The 15,145-nt window shown below is 56.2% G+C and overlaps 7 protein-coding genes across 7 annotated transcripts; 4 read left to right on the plus strand and 3 right to left on the minus strand.

Moving 5' to 3' along the window:
* Positions 1-233: 233 nt before the first annotated feature.
* On the minus strand, positions 234-3,400 carry BJX68DRAFT_266106 (D-isomer specific 2-hydroxyacid dehydrogenase; the record flags this gene model as incomplete). Its single annotated transcript, XM_071045404.1, has 7 exons — positions 234-1,286; positions 1,349-1,438; positions 1,489-2,085; positions 2,136-2,196; positions 2,242-3,102; positions 3,151-3,275; positions 3,332-3,400. 7 exons carry the CDS (start codon positions 3,398-3,400, stop codon positions 234-236), a joined length of 2,856 nt encoding a protein of 951 aa, XP_070899641.1.
* Positions 3,401-3,573: 173 nt separating this feature from the next.
* On the plus strand, positions 3,574-6,181 carry BJX68DRAFT_275240 (major facilitator superfamily domain-containing protein; the record flags this gene model as incomplete). The annotated part of the gene is made up of 3 exons (XM_071047803.1): positions 3,574-4,457; positions 4,580-4,964; positions 5,018-6,181. The coding sequence occupies exons 1-3, from the start codon at positions 3,586-3,588 to the stop codon at positions 6,179-6,181; spliced, it is 2,421 nt and encodes an 806-aa protein (XP_070899642.1). The 5' UTR covers positions 3,574-3,585.
* A 178-nt stretch (positions 6,182-6,359) lies between these two features.
* On the plus strand, positions 6,360-8,619 carry BJX68DRAFT_275242 (transcription factor domain-containing protein; the record flags this gene model as incomplete). The annotated part of the gene is made up of 5 exons (XM_071047804.1): positions 6,360-6,428; positions 6,478-6,731; positions 6,785-6,937; positions 6,984-7,282; positions 7,334-8,619. 5 exons carry the CDS (start codon positions 6,360-6,362, stop codon positions 8,617-8,619), a joined length of 2,061 nt encoding a protein of 686 aa, XP_070899643.1.
* BJX68DRAFT_235954 (HpcH/HpaI aldolase family protein) lies at positions 8,453-9,803 on the minus strand. The gene has a single exon (XM_071039943.1). It carries the CDS (start codon positions 9,487-9,489, stop codon positions 8,656-8,658), a length of 834 nt encoding a protein of 277 aa, XP_070899644.1. The 5' UTR covers positions 9,490-9,803; the 3' UTR covers positions 8,453-8,655.
* Positions 9,804-10,457: 654 nt separating this feature from the next.
* On the plus strand, positions 10,458-12,491 carry fos-1 (sensor histidine kinase/response regulator Fos-1/TcsA; the record flags this gene model as incomplete). The annotated part of the gene is made up of 1 exon (XM_071042938.1): positions 10,458-12,491. One exon carries the CDS (start codon positions 10,458-10,460, stop codon positions 12,489-12,491), a length of 2,034 nt encoding a protein of 677 aa, XP_070899645.1.
* A 346-nt stretch (positions 12,492-12,837) lies between these two features.
* Positions 12,838-14,143, plus strand: BJX68DRAFT_275245 (mitochondrial carrier domain-containing protein; the record flags this gene model as incomplete). Its single annotated transcript, XM_071047805.1, has 6 exons — positions 12,838-12,904; positions 12,954-12,978; positions 13,029-13,047; positions 13,096-13,192; positions 13,240-13,912; positions 13,965-14,143. The coding sequence occupies 6 exons, from the start codon at positions 12,838-12,840 to the stop codon at positions 14,014-14,016; spliced, it is 933 nt and encodes a 310-aa protein (XP_070899646.1). The 3' UTR covers positions 14,017-14,143.
* BJX68DRAFT_254818 (uncharacterized protein) lies at positions 14,054-15,077 on the minus strand (the record flags this gene model as incomplete). Its single annotated transcript, XM_071042939.1, has 3 exons — positions 14,054-14,222; positions 14,268-14,955; positions 15,014-15,077. The coding sequence occupies 3 exons, from the start codon at positions 15,075-15,077 to the stop codon at positions 14,054-14,056; spliced, it is 921 nt and encodes a 306-aa protein (XP_070899647.1).
* Between the last annotated feature and the right edge of the window lie 68 nt (positions 15,078-15,145).

Below are 15,145 nucleotides of genomic sequence, written 5' to 3' on the forward strand. Positions count from 1 at the left end.
AGTACCTAAGTAACACTGTCTTGCCCACGGCATCTCCATTAGTATTGACTCGTGTCCAACCTCCTCCAGCGATCTCATCGTCGCATCCAACGGCAACCTCTACTTTAGAGCTTAAGGTCGGTTTTGTTGTAGACTCAGTCTGTCCAACGACATTGTGCAGGGATGGACTGGATCAACACAAAGAAGAGGTGTCAAGCAGATTTCATTCATAAATGCATCATATTATACCGAGTCTACTGTCTGCCCTCGAGACTACACAGATAACGATGCACATTGTTTACAGCAGCCATCGAGCTCGCTCTCTGCGCCGTGTTGGTGGCCGCCCCAATATGCGGCGTGCTGACCACGTTCAGATTCTCCCACAACTTGCCATACTTTTCAGCACTGGGGGGCTCCTGCTCGTGACAGTCGAGTCCGACTCCCCAGAGGTGGCCCTCGGAGAGAACACGGGTGAGGTCGTCCTCGTTCACGATCCCTCCCCGCGCGGCATTGATCAGAATCGCATCGGGCTTCATCTGCTTCAGCTCCTTGTACGAGAGCATGTTGCGCGTCTCCTCCGTCAAAGGAATGTGCAGGGTGAGCACGTCGGCTTGCTCAATCACCTCCTGTGCGCTTTTGGCCCGCCTGTGAGGCAGGTGCGACCAAGCGTCCTCGGGGAGAAAGGCATCGTAGGCGATCAGCTTCGCGTCGAATCCACCGTGGAAGATCTCAGCCACTGCGCGTCCAATGTTACCCATGCCAATCACACCGATAGTCTTATTCTGCAAGGTCAATCCCGTGCATGTTTCCTTTGGCACCGGCGCCGCCATCTGGCGCGTTGTAATGGATCGGATGCTTCTAGCGACCGTCATTGTCAAAGCAACCACCAGCTCGGCTACATCGCGAGCATTGGCCCCGGGTGTGTTGAGGATCTTGATCCCGCGCTTTGCGCAGGCCTTTTGGTCGATCTTGTCGATGCCCACGCCGTGCTTGCCGATGGCGATGAGGTTGGGTGCGCGAGCAATGTCTTGTGCGGTGACATGTGAGCTGCGGATCACAATGGCCGAGGCCTTTTCCCGCCAGCGGTTCAGCTCTTTGTCACCAGGGCCAATGACGTTGAATAGCGTCTTTGCATGTTCGACGGCATCCGGGTGCAGGGTATCCAGCAGGTAAATTGTGCGCTTGCCGGTTGCCGGTGCCGTGGTAACTGGCGACCGCTCAGGGGATTGAGTAGGACCCGGGGCCATCGCGTAAGGGAGTAGAGTAAGCTTTAGGGTGCTTATTCCTAGCTTCAAAACCAGGGGCATCTGCAAGTCATCCATATATATCCCCGGACTGGCCCCAGGCGCTGTCCGATGCGGCTTCACACCGTCGGACTGGGGCCGGACGATTTCCGAAGACACTCCTGAATCAGCCGCTGCAATCCGCTGGGGATTTCAGGTGGCAGCGAGTGAAGGAGCTGCTATTGGTTAGCCTTGCGATCCCGTCTGCCTTGTGGATTGACCTTACCGAAAGCTCCTGCGACCTCCTTCCCAGGCCCAGGTCCGAAAGGGCTAACAAAACTCGCCGAAACACCTTGAATCCGGAAAATTGCCCTCCCAGAGCTGTAAGAACAGCGACGCACTTGTTGACAAGGTTCGCCTGGTCCAGAATGTGATTCGCTGCGGGCTGCATTCCACTAAAGAGGATGGCGACGCCGGCAGCAAAGACGTCGTAGCCGTCAGTGAAGGCGCCGCCCGAGGACGCGTCGTCCAAGGCGCAGTACATCTGCTCGATTATGCTCTCGCAGCTCGCCACCACTTCTCTATCTATTTCTACCGTTTGCCCCCCCAGAATCGCGTTGTCGTACCGCGTGGCGACGTGGAGGGGGAGAATCTGCATCAGGGAGCGAAAGGAAAGTCGCTGGACGTGCCGCCGCAGCACCTCGTTCGAATCCAAGAACGACTGCATCTCCGGTGTCACCTCCTTCCAGAAGCACAGATTGCGATAGTGGTATAACGGGCATGGTTCATCGCTGTTGCGGATGCTCGATGTGAGCTGGGCGTGCGTGACGAGATGGCGCTCGAACTCGGACTCGACCGTGCCGTGGGGGGCGACGTTTGGCAGCTACAGCAGTGAGTTATAGATGTACTCATTCTATTGCAGGTAAAACCTACCGATAGAGTGATGTCTTGGTCCTGAATTCCGAACGGACGGTCCATGGCAGTACATAATGTTCTACCATTGTTAGCACGACATCTCTCAGCGAATGGGGAGGCGCACCTGTCAACAATATACAAGTTCCAGAACAGAAATGCTCTCTTGTTGGATTCTTTGGGAGAAACAGGCGAGTCTGGGTCGGAGTCCTTGTGCAGCCGGAACGAAACGCACTTCTTCATGGCAAGACCGAGCAGATGCCAGGTTGAGCCCCCGGTCGGACTCAGCATCGAATACATGATCAGGAGAAGCAGGCAGTGGAGGAGGTGGACACAGCTGCCCGATGGCAGAATCCGCAGAAACACCTTGACGGCCGCTGCATGCAGCGCCTGGGCCAGCACCTCGTAGCGACCGGACTGGGGCGAGACGAGCATCCCAATAGCAAGAGCCAGACACACGCTGGCCTCTCGATGGCACCGCACGGGGTCGGATGCATCGCCTGAGCCGCGCCGTTCGTCCGCGAAGAAGGCCTTGTACTGCTCCTCGAGCTCCTTCCTGTCAAAGTGTAGATAAAAGAACCCGACTCGCCCGAGGAAGGCGCGCAGGAACGGAGCTGCCGTGTCACTGCTGAGCGCCTTCAAGGGGTCAGTCACCCCAAGCAAACTCCACTGCGAAGCGTGTGCCTCTACGCTGTGGTTTTGCGATGGGCTGGCGCCACTCAGGGACAGGATGGCCTGCAGCATCTGGCTCATGGCCAACTGTCGAGGAAATCCGCTCGTGTCATCGCGCGGCTCGGCCATTGCACTGCGCGACAGGAAGCCAATCTCGCCCATGGCAGTCTGTACCGAACTGTCCAGCCCATCGTGACCGTCTGCTGGCTGAGACGGGGTGACAGTCGAGACAGAATCGTTGGTCGTAATCTGTTGGCGTTTTCGTTGCGCGAGGTTCTCCAGATGATGGATCCGCTGCTTTAGAGCATCCACATAGCTAAGAGGTCAGTGTCCAGCCAGCCAACGATAGTTTACGGTCGCATACCCTGGTAACGCAGCGTGCGAGAGCCCGCTGTTCTCCTCACTCGAGGATTCTACTCGAAACTGCCGTGGGATGCACTGCGAACCGGCCTCTGAGCAGGCTGTGCAGGCTGGCAGCAGCCGGTCGCACTAACACATTGAATCAGCCACTGCGTCCAGGGCGGGAAAAGGGTTTACTCTCGTACCTTTTGCTTGCGCTTCCAGCAGCGCTCACAGGCCTGGGGCCGCCTGGCAGGGGTGGAGCTGGCGGACATGGCAACGCCCAACAGGCTTGTTCTCGTGGTGGAAATGGCGATCGGACTGCTTTTCTCTTTGCGCGTTTCTCGTTCGGGGAAAATCCGGCCTCCCCGCGCCGTCGGACATGCTCCGGCTGGTATATCAGACACACTTTGCTACCCGTTGACATTCTTACACATGGCCAGTCATACTCTTTTGGACCATGTGGCCGGACATGCCCTCGGACAGCTGGGACTGTCACATCCACTCCTTTGACCCCGAAAGGCATCCCTTCCAGCTCGAACGCACCTACACCCCACCCCCCGCTTCACTAGCATCCTTCGTCCAGCAGAGTCCGACCTCTCATGTCATGCTTGTGCAGGCAACCGTCGAGGAAGGACATGCTGGTCTGATGGACAGTCTTACGCGGTTCCGAGAGCAATACCCTGCCCTGACCATTCGAGGCACTATCGCCCAGCAGAGCAACTGGGACGATCTGGCCGCCAAAACATTCGACCCTCTTCACGAGCTCGGAGTACGATCGATTCGCGTTCACGGCTTCTACGGAGGCTCTGGAGGAGATCCGACTGCCATCTGTAGGACCCTGCGATCGCTCGCTGCGTCGTACCCGGTTCGAACTCACGGCTGGTCCATCTCCGCCCAACTGCCGCTCAAGACATGGGCAGCCCTAAGCGAGATTCTGCTGGAGGACCCGGAGCTGGCTCAGCTGCGTCTTATAGCAGACCATAATGCCTGCTCGACGCCGGCCGACCTCGGTGGAGCTGATCTGGAGTCGTTTCTGGCATTACTCCGGTCAGGGAGAGTGCATGTCAAGATCTCCGCTCTGTACCGGCGCAGTCCAACGGATATCCAAGCCATGCGGGGAATTGTCCAGAGATTCGCGCAAGCTGCATCGGATGCCCTCCTCTGGGGGAGTGACTCGCCGCATTGCGATACCACGTCTGGCGGGGACAGCCTCCCCCCGCTGCGAGGCCCACACGAGGTGGCCACGGAGCTGCGACTGCTGCGAGATTGGCTGACCGAGGACCAATGGAGGAAGATGCTCTGCGAGAATCCGCAGAGGGCATTTGCTTAGTATGCTTGTCCTTGTAGACGCTGCTAATTGGGCCGGGACTTTTCCGATGGGTCCTGCTCTCAGAGTTGGAGTATAAGAAGCAAGTATGCTGCCATGCCGCAGTTGCCATGATGTATCGCAGCTGCAAGATGACTCTAGACTCCTCTACTCCTGGCAAAGACATGGCCGAGGCCAATCCACCCAAGGAGGCCTGGGTCGAAGACTCCGATGGCCAGAATGTCATGGCTGTCTTCCGTTCCTATGATGAAGAGTTTGTCAAGACGACCGAAGCCCAACTCCGGCGTAAGATTGACACTCGCATCCTGCCCCTGATTGTCACCATCTACCTCTTCAACTACCTTGACCGCAATTCCATCACTCAGGCCCGCCTCTATGGCCTGCAGGACGACACTGGTGTTCACGGGGCGCAGTATCAAACAGCGATATCCATCTTCTCTGCTGGTTATATCCTGATGCAGCTACCAGCCGCAATGCTGATGACCAAGCTTCGTCCGTCTCTCTACCTGGTATGGTGCTCTATTCCCTCTTTATATCCGTAATTGCTCACTGACCTACTTAGCCATGCTGCATTATCATCTGGGCCATTGTCAGCGGTTGCACTGCAGCGGTGAGCAGCCCTGCGGGCCTCCTCGTCCTCCGGTTTGTCCTTGGTCTAGTCGAGGCTCCCTTTTTCCCCGGGGCCATCTTCTTCCTCAGCTGCTGGTACACTAAGCGGGAACTCGGGGTGCGGATGGCTCTGCTCATCTGCGGGCTACTGCTCTCCAATGCCTTTGCGGGTCTGATATCCGCCGGAATCCTCTCTGGTATGGCAGGGGTCGGTCACTTGGCCGCCTGGCGTTGGCTGTTCATTCTCGAGGGAATTGCTACGGTTCTTCTGGGTCTGCTTGCCATGGTCGTCCTTCCCGACTTCCCAGGGACCACCAAGTGGTTAACGGATGCTGAACGTGTGATTGCACAGGCGCGTCTCGCGGTCGACGCGGGGAGTGCAGACCTGTTGGACGAGGAGAAGGTGCCCATGGCTCGTGGCATTGGGCGAGCACTGCGTGACTACCGCGTCTGGCTGTTTGCCTGCCTCCAAATGGCAACGACAGCATCTATTTCCTATTCTCACTTTCTCCCGACCCTCATCCAGGAGATTGGCTTCGACAACAACACCATCGTGCTCCTGTTGACTTCGCCCCCGTACCTGTTTGCATTTTGCTGGGCCTTGGGTTTCGCGTGGTCGGCGGATCGACTCCAAACTCGTTCGCCACAGTCGGGCTTCTCTCAACTCGTCTCCATTGTCGGCAGTGTGCTCCTCATTGCCGTCCCCGAGCACCTGCAGTGGGCACGATACGCCTTCACCTTCCTGGTATGTGCGGGAACCTTTGGCGTCTACTCGACCACCTACACCTGGCTCTCCTCCACAATTACGCAGCCGCCAGTGAAGCGTGCAGCGGCGATTGGTATCGCCAATACGCTTGCCAACCTGGCCTCGCTGTACGCCAACTATTTTTGGCTGGACAGGTACGGGCCCACATTCCAGGTGTCATGGGGATGTATTCTTGCGTTTCAGATCTTGGGATTGTCTTGTATTGCTGGCCTCCGCCTCGTTTTGCAGCGTGCGAATCGGCGGTTTGAGCGGCTCAAGGGGGAGATTGATAGGCATGATCTGGTGGCGATGAACAGGCTGGACGGTGATGCGCGGCGGGCGATCCTGGCCGATTTCAAGTACATCACGTAGACGAGACACTCTATGCATTCTCAATAATCAGCAACAGAACCATTTGGATCCCCCAAGCCCTACTCCGTATTTTGCCACTAGAACCGTTTAGTCATTTAGTGCCGGGCAAAGTCCGACGCCCTCCAGGATTTCCCCCGCCTTGCCCTCTCCAGACTCCTTGTCGAGCCTCACCGTCACCATGCCCTCCGGTGATCCACGCTGCTCACGCCTGCCTGCCTGCCACGCCTGCTACATCAAAAAGATCAAGGTCCGTCGCGGCACAATCCCCTTACATGTGCCCCTTTTGACCGTTGCAGTGTGATAGCAACCGTCCGAAATGCGCCCCGTGCGTCAGGAGCGACTCGGAGTGCATCACTCTTGGCTTGGATGGCCACCAGCCTGTGTCGCGTGGCTATATCAGCGAGCTGGAACAGAGAGTCAAGGCTCTCCAGGGTGAGCTCCAGGATGCCCTCGACGACCTGCCAGACCCCGTCACTGGCAAGCGCAAGAGGAGGAATAGCACGCGCTCGGCTTACAGTTCGCCTACCTTTACCGAAGGAGCTGGTCTCAGGTATGCCCATCGTGGTTTTTTTTATTATCATCATCACATTCTGACAATACCAGCTTTATGCGCCCTCTCTTCACTGACCCCGGCTGGCGAGCTCATAATCCGACTCTGCTGCAGAATCTCTCTCGTTCTGCCCGCCTGGTCGAGGCAACAATCACTGCAAACGCTCTTCCCTCGGCTGAGACAGCGCGAGGTGTTTTTGATAACTAGTACGACTCGATCCCGTTGCTCCGAGGAGGCGTGCTAACATTGTAGCTTAACCGGAACCAACGTTCTGAACCCCTTTCTCCTTCGTCGAGAGATTGAAAATGTCTACCAGAGGGTATTTCTCCCTGGAGCGGCCTCTCAGCCAGCTTCTCATGATCTCTTTCGCGCCTTCATGATTCTTGCCATCGGCTCTATCCATGGTTTCCGCCGAGGCACGCACGAGCACCATCCGTATGGATACTTTCTGTCGGCCATGCATCATTTTACAGCCCCGATCCTGTCCCGTGGCCTCGGGTCAATCCAGGACCTTTTACTGATTGGTCGTTTTGGAATTTATCACCACATTGGTAAACGCCCTTTGCATTCCGTGGTGGAGCGAGACTGACGTTCGTGATTAGGGACATCGATCTGGGAAATCACCCAACTGTGCATGCGACTCTGCGTCGAGCAGGGCCTCCATCAGCCTCCAACTACCCACACGTCCCTCCTGCACGAACAACTCCAGCGCAGAGTCTTCTGGGAATGCTACGTGATCGATCGCTACAGCTCCATCACCCTCGACCGCCCCCTCGCCATCGCAGACCGCGACATCCGCGTCCTCCTCCCGGTCAACGCCAACGACGACGAGATCGAGGCCGCTGAAGGATCCGTCCCAGATCTCGACATCTTCCAGGTCTCCCCGCGCAGCCAGGTCGAGACCACCGACCTCTCCGTGTTCTTCCTTTGCATCCGTCTCCGGCAGATTACATCCAAGATCCATTCCCTATTCCAGTACAAAAAGCCCCTCTCGCCTGAAGCCGCTGGGAGCCTCTCTTCCGTGACTGCCCCGGGCCGAATATACACGAACCTCTATCGTCTCCTGCAGGAGCTGGACGACTGGCGGGGATCCGTCCCATTCCTCGAACACCCCCGTTGCCTCTACGAATCGCAAGATTTCTATGATCTCCGCTGGATGCGCGAGCGCCTCCTCCTCGTCCGGAAAGCAATGGACCTGGTGCCTCGCCGCGGCCACCTCCCGCCTCGCGATCTTCTTTCACTCTGCTCCCAATACGCGACGGGAACAATCACCGTCTTCTGCCGCTTGTACGAGAGCCAGCGACTCACGTACACGCGGAGCTACTTCCAAACCCTCTTCACTGCCGGCTTGTCGGTAGTCTTCTACCTCTCGGTCGTCGCAGACTCGGATCAAACCACGGTCGGCCAGGCCGTCGACGCACTTTCGCAGGCGGAGCGTGTCCTCAAGCGGATGGGCGACGAGTTGCCTGATGCGGTCCAGTACGTGACTGTCTACGAGGCTCTATATCGACACACGCTTGAGAAGCTACGACAGAGCGGGCGATGGAGCGGGTTCCAGACGCACGGGAATGATAATGCGCCGGATCTATCCCACAGCTACGATGCCGCTGGGATCATCCAACCTCTGGCCCATGCACAGCTTATACCAACATCCGACACCCGAGCACTTGGCGACTGGCCGTTGCCGACCCCGAATAGCCTCACTGGCGGAGGTGGAACCGATTTGACGACCGTCGACAGCCAGGGAAACATACCCGAGGAAGCCTTCTCCTTTGGCGCGCTCTTCTGGGACGATACGATGTGGAGCATGGAAGCCGGGCTGGGCGAGTACGCGTACGGCAACCCGCCGGGGATATCACTCTGGGACGGCGGTTCATATCCATTGTAGTTTCTTCTGAATTTAATATACATCATAAATCATGCGCTAAGCCATCGATCGCTGCTTTTCCACCCGGGCGCTGATCTCCGTGTACTTGCGCGTAACGTCCTTCATCCCCGCCTGTAGGATCGCGCCGTCTCCAGCGCTGAGCGACCATGTCGCGCCCATTGCGAACCACTTCTCCAGTAGATCCAGGCGCCCTCCGATCCCGCCGATGCCGATCGGCTTGCCGGACTTGTTGCCCGCGGCGATGACCTTTTCCACAGCTTGTTGATAGACCGGGTCGTCGTACTTGCCGGGAATGCCCAGGTCGGTGCAGAGATCGTTCGATCCGATCAGGATCCCATCGACCCCATCCACAGCTAGGTACTCCTCCACCAACTCGACGGCAGCCGGCGTCTCGACCATCGGGATCAGCATCGTCTCACGATTCAACACATCGTTCTGCACGAGCGTCGGCACAGACGCATAATTGAGAATCGGCTGGTTATTCGCAGACCCACGAGTCCCAAGCGGACCATACTTGGCATGCTTGACAAGCTCCCGGACTTCGTCGACAGAGTCAACATGGGGGATAACAACGGCAGCAGCACCAGCATCGAGAATCCGACTGATATGCCAGTGCGACTTGGACGGGGAACGGACGACGGGCGAAACACCGGCCATGTTGCACGCGATGACAAACTGCGCGACGGACTCGATGGAAAGAGCCGAGTGCTCCATGTCGATGAATGCCGCTTCGAAACCGGCCATGCGCGCCATCAGCGCGGCCTCGTTGCCTGTCCAGAATTTGAAGGACATGAGCGGCGTGACTTGGCCAGATGTGACGCGGGCGCGGAAGGGCGAGTTGACTGTGACTTGAGGTCCGAGGGAGCCCATTTTGCTGCGTGTGAATCTGGAATGGATGAATAGATTCTTGTCGTATTCTGTTCAGACTTGCTCAATGCATTGAAGCGGGCAGTTGCCCTTTTTAAGAATGCCCATCGGTCGTTGTATACTCTATAGAGACGGGATTTTTCCGATCAGGTTCGGGGCCCGTCCGGGGGTCCGAAACTGGGCATTCGTGCCATTTTGGAGACGACATCGGAAAACTATGGGCCTTGAATGAATGGAGGACAGAATCCTATCTCAGAGGCAGTACTTGGTAAGAGAAGAGACTGGTGATGTTTTGGTAGTTGACTTCCAAGTTGCACAACAGAAACTGGGCATCTTGTCTGGTCCACGTGACCTTGTGCCGCCAGTCGCTATTAAATGGCGGCCGCTCCTTCCGGTCACGTGCGACTGCCAAAGCACTCAGCAGGTCAAGCATCCACGTTGTAGCAACGCGTCAAGCGTCAAGTGTTTTGAGGAAGCTTCTCAGTTGAATGCTTGACCAAATTGCAAATGACCTGCGGACCTTGCGTTGTTACAACACCATTAGATTCATAGCATCTGCTGGAGAAGCAAGGGAGTTGCCAATTCTTGGACAGCGCCTAGAAATATATTTCCCCACAAAGCAGGCTTTTCGTCGCAACGGTCGAATGATCGTCGATTGCCCCTTTTCCACCGTCTCTGCAGTGTCTGTCAACTCAAGGTCTAGACTGACAGTACTAAAAATTGATTCCTCTGTGCCAATCCGTTGTGTCTGTGGAACGGACAATAGTTGATCCAGAGGCGGAGGTGGGGGGTTTTTCGTGCCGGAAACTGGATGCGCCTGTGGACGCGGCAGTTCAGCGTCATGACTGGTTTCGTCGCCGGCCTCGCTTTCCACCAGTCACATCCTCCTTCTTCCGCCACACCACGACAAGGGAAGAGGATATGTTCCTTTTCTCTCCTGCTGCGCTTCATGTTAGTCCACACGGGCCGCCATGTTCCTCGACGGTCGTCTGTCCGCGCTCTCCCTTGAGGAGAAGCACGCCAAAGCTGCAAAATCCCTCCTGCCAGACGGAAATGCCCCAGTGAGATCGCCGTCGCCATCGCCATCGCTGGCCTGCATCTACCGCCGCACTCCGACCCCCACCATCGTCCTCGATGCCTCCATGACCGTCGTCGAGGTCTCCGATAGCCATCTCGCTTTCTCTGGGAAAACGCGCCAATCTCTGCTCCGCGCGACCATCAGTGACATCGACCCCGCCGCCATTCCCGCTCCCAACATCCCTACCCTTTACGGTGCCTTGCGCGCAGCCTGCTCGACCAAGGAAGTCCAGGTCATCGAGAGGATTTTGTCCCCCGACAAGATCATACACAACCTTCGCGTCACTCCCATCTTCGACGAGTCTACCCTGCTCTACATCGTTTTGGAGGCTCTCAGGCTCACCGAAGAGACCTACAGCACGCAGCATGCCTACATGAACGAGACCTACAGGATCCTCGTTGATACTGTCAAAGACTACGCCATCTTCATGCTGGACACCCACGGGAACATAACCACCTGGAACTCGGGCGCTGCCATTTTGAAGGGATGGAAAACCGAGGACATTATTGGCCGACATTTTTCTGTCTTCTACGGCCCCGAAGATCGCATGGCGGACAAACCGAACCGGGCACTCGCCGTGTGCTTGCGAGAGGGCCGTATGGAAGATGAAGGCTGGAGATATCGGCGCGACGGCTCGCGATTCTGGGCCAACGTGCTCATCACCCCCGTCCACCAGTTCGGCCAACACGTCGGTTTTGTCAAAGTCACTCGCGACCTCACTGAGCGCAAAGAAGCCGAGGCGCGCATGATTGCCGCCTTTGAAGAGTCGTCGCGCCTGAAAACAGACTTCCTGGCCAACATCAGTCACGAGATTCGCACACCTATGAACGGAATGCAGATTGCCATGACCATGTTGGCCGATACCGGTCTCTCTCCGCCACAGAAAGAACACGCCAACATCATCCAGGACTCCATGTCGATCTTGCTTCAAATCGTGAATGACGTGCTTGACTACTCGAAACTCTCGTCCGGCTCCTTCTCGCTGCATTCCGATGTCCTGGACGTCAACGACGTGGTTGGAGCCGTCGTACGGAACTGTCGACCACTGTTGAAACCCGAGGTTGTTTTGACGACATCCATCCCACCCGACTTTCCCAAGCGTCTTCGCGGAGATCCGCTACGATACCGCCAGATCTTGCAGAATCTAGTGGGAAATGCGGTCAAGTTCACTGAGAAAGGCCGCGTCCGGATCTCTACCGTCTGCACTACCGACGACCAAGATGAAGGTTGTTTCACTATAAGGACTGAAGTCGCAGACACCGGGATTGGCGTCCCTGAAAATGCGATCCATACCCTGTTTACTCCTTTTACCCGATTCGCCAATTCAACCACCCGAAAATATCAGGGGACAGGACTAGGCCTCTCCATCTGCAAAAGTTTAGCGGAGCTCATGAACGGAACAGTAGGATATTCACCGAACCCAGAAGGCCAAGGCAGTGTCTTTTGGTTTACCGCCAGGATGGGAGGTCGATCGGTTGTCTCTTCCCCCAAGCCCCGCAGCGCTACATCGACACCCGTTGGCCGTGACCTCAGCGCTGAAATGCGATCAGTTGCACCTCACAAACACGTCTTGCTGGTGGAGGATAATATGGTCAACCACACCATGATGTTGAAACTACTTCATAGCATCGGCTTCACACGAGTTGACGGCGCCTGGAACGGTTCCGAGGCACTGTCGATGATCAAGCAAAAACCATTATCATACGACGTCGTGCTAATGGATGTGTCCATGCCGGTCATGGACGGCCTCGTCGCGACAGGACACATCCGGGATCTGGGGTTGCAAATGCCGATTATCGCCATCACGGGGAATGCGCTGAAAGGGGACGCCGAAAGCTACATTGCCAAGGGCATGACCGATTGCATCGGCAAACCGGTCCACCGTGATCAACTGCTGAGTACTCTGTGGAAGTGGATTGGAACGTGATAATGATACGTTACGGCTGAATACTTACTGATTGCATGGTTGTGGCGTTTTGGATGGGTAAATTGGGCAAATCTTACACACTGGCATATACCTTACATTTCATACACGAGAATTGAACACACCGGAGACTTCCGAAGCACACCTTTAACCTATCTCCCTCTGCGGGGGTGTTGCGCTCCATTGGCAACGAGCGATACTCGGAAGTCGGCCTTGGTTTTGATTAACAACTCCACTTGGACCCATCGTCTTTTCACAACATGTTGAACATCATCCGATTATCGGCAGAAGAGCTCTATATACTGCCGGCGATGTACACCACAAGGAATCTTCACAGTAATCGCCCACAATGTCTGCTCAAGCGCGACAAAACGCCGAGATCAAGAAGAAAGATGTCTCTCTTAGCAATCTTCTCCGTGAGCGATTCTGCCATCCATACTCGCCACAATGCTAATTCGCCTCCAGTTGGCGCCACGCTGAACATGTTCGAGTATGTGGACCCTCATAATAGCCAATCAAGTTACTGACATTGTCATTCAGGGTTACCTCCCTCGGCCAGGTATGACACTTCAAGCGCCCTTCATGTCGTTCCATGCTAAGTTTGTAGCCTTTGGAGGTTGTCAAGACCACCATGGCGGCCAACCGCGCCGATTCGTTTCCGGCGGCGATGCGGCGCGTCTGGGCACGTGGCGGTCTTCTTGGGTGTGAGTGCTATGAGGACATCGATGGACCATCCACTAAGACAGTGTAGTCTACCAAGGCCTGATCCCATGGGCGTGGATTGAAGCATCCTCAAAAGGCGCCGTTCTCCTCTTCGTGGCCTCAGAAGCCGAATATCACGCGAAGCGCCTCGGCGCAGCAGATGTACTCGCTGGCATGGCAGGAGGAATGGTCGGAGGTGTTGCGCAAGCCTACGCAACTGTAGGATTCTGCACCGCGATGAAGACTGCCGAGATCACACGCTCGAAACTTGCCAGCGCAGGCACAAAACCACCCAGTACACTACAGATGTTCCAAAATATCTATGCGAAGGAGGGACTGCGCGGGATTAACAAGGGCGTGAATGCAGTTGCAATTCGCCAGGTTACGAACTGGGGATCCAGATTCGGATTCTCGCGGCTGGCCGAGGATACCATACGGCGTGTCACGGGCAAAGACGACGGACGGAAACTAAGCGTGTGGGAAAAGATCCTGGCGTCCTCGGTTGGAGGTGGTTTGTCTGCTTGGAACCAGCCGATCGAAGTCATCCGAGTTGAGATGCAGAGCATGAAGAAGGATCCTAGTCGGCCGGCTGATTTGACGATTGGAAAGGCGTTCCGGTACATCTACCAGGAGACGGGGATTCGGGGGCTGTACCGTGGAGCTACTCCAAGGATTGGACTCGGTATTTGGCAGACTGTTTGTATGGTTGCGTTGGGAGATATGTATGCACCTCCTCCTTGGACTTCATTGAGAGGGAAGACTAACATGGTGCAGGGCGAAAGACGCAGTGGAAAGAATGACAGGAGAACGGGCGGCCGGCCACTAGATACATATAATTGTATAGCTAAACAGAGACTATGCAATTACCAGTCATACAGTTCGGCTGGGTTTGACACCATGAGCGTATTCCATTCTTCATCCGACAACCACGATCGTAGACTCCGCAGCCACGCCAGATCATCCACCTTCAAGTACGGTGTCTCTGTGAGTGCCTCCTCCGGCGTCCGAACCTTCATTAATGGCGTATGTGGCCTGCGCTATTAGCCTTGTCTACAGACCAGAAGCGATTGCACTCACCAGTCACTCCCCCACAGAACCCGCTGCGGGTTTGCCTCAAAGAATGCCCGGACCAGCGGCTTCAAATCTTCATACGCTGGAGCCTGCGTGCTCACCCGGTACGGCGCGCTGATTTTTACATAAAGATGTCCAGCGCGCACGAGGTCCAGAATTTCCCGAAACCCCGGCTGCTGCGTGACGCCCTCGACCGAAGCCATATTGGACCCCTTGAGGAGCGCAAAATGATCAGTCACCAGCCGGATTCCGGTAGGCACAATCTCCTCCTCGATGAAAGGTTTCAACTCAGTCCAGAACTCGGGGTGCGTATGTGTAAAGGCCATGCTCCAGCCTGGACAGTGCTTCTGGATCGCGGATGCATGAGCGCGCAATGCTGCCTTTTGGAGCTCGACGTCGTGCATGGCGCGGTACTGGTATAAGTTCACGCGGATGCCGCGAATTCCTGCGCGATGCATGTCGTGTAGTTCGTCCGGCGTGACTGTATCGGGATCAATGACGCCGACGGCCTTGGAGTTGCCTTCCCCGAGGTCGGCGACGAACCCGCGGAGCGACGAGCAGTCGGAGCCGTAAGACAATCCATGTGTGAGGACTGACTTGCTGATTCCGAGTTTCTTCTTGAAGGCGATGAATTGGTCGATGGTCGCTGGGGGAGGAGTGAGGTGGCGGGTCGGTGAGTATGCGAATCGAGAGGCTGGTTCAGTTAGTCTAAGCACGAGTATATCAGTTCTTGAAGGAAGCGATTCACGTACGGTCGAAAATGTGGTGGTGAACATCCCAACCGCCGTTGGGGAAGAGCTCTGATGCGACGTCCATTCTGTATCTCAGGGTCTGTTTACGTTATTCGAGATTCAAGTCCGACTCTATCAGCGTCCCCTATATGT

The sequence above is a fragment of the Aspergillus pseudodeflectus genome (assembly GCF_044049435.1).
Source record: "Aspergillus pseudodeflectus strain CBS 756.74 chromosome Unknown BJX68scaffold_18, whole genome shotgun sequence".
Classification (NCBI taxonomy): Eukaryota; Fungi; Ascomycota; class Eurotiomycetes; order Eurotiales; family Aspergillaceae; genus Aspergillus; species Aspergillus pseudodeflectus.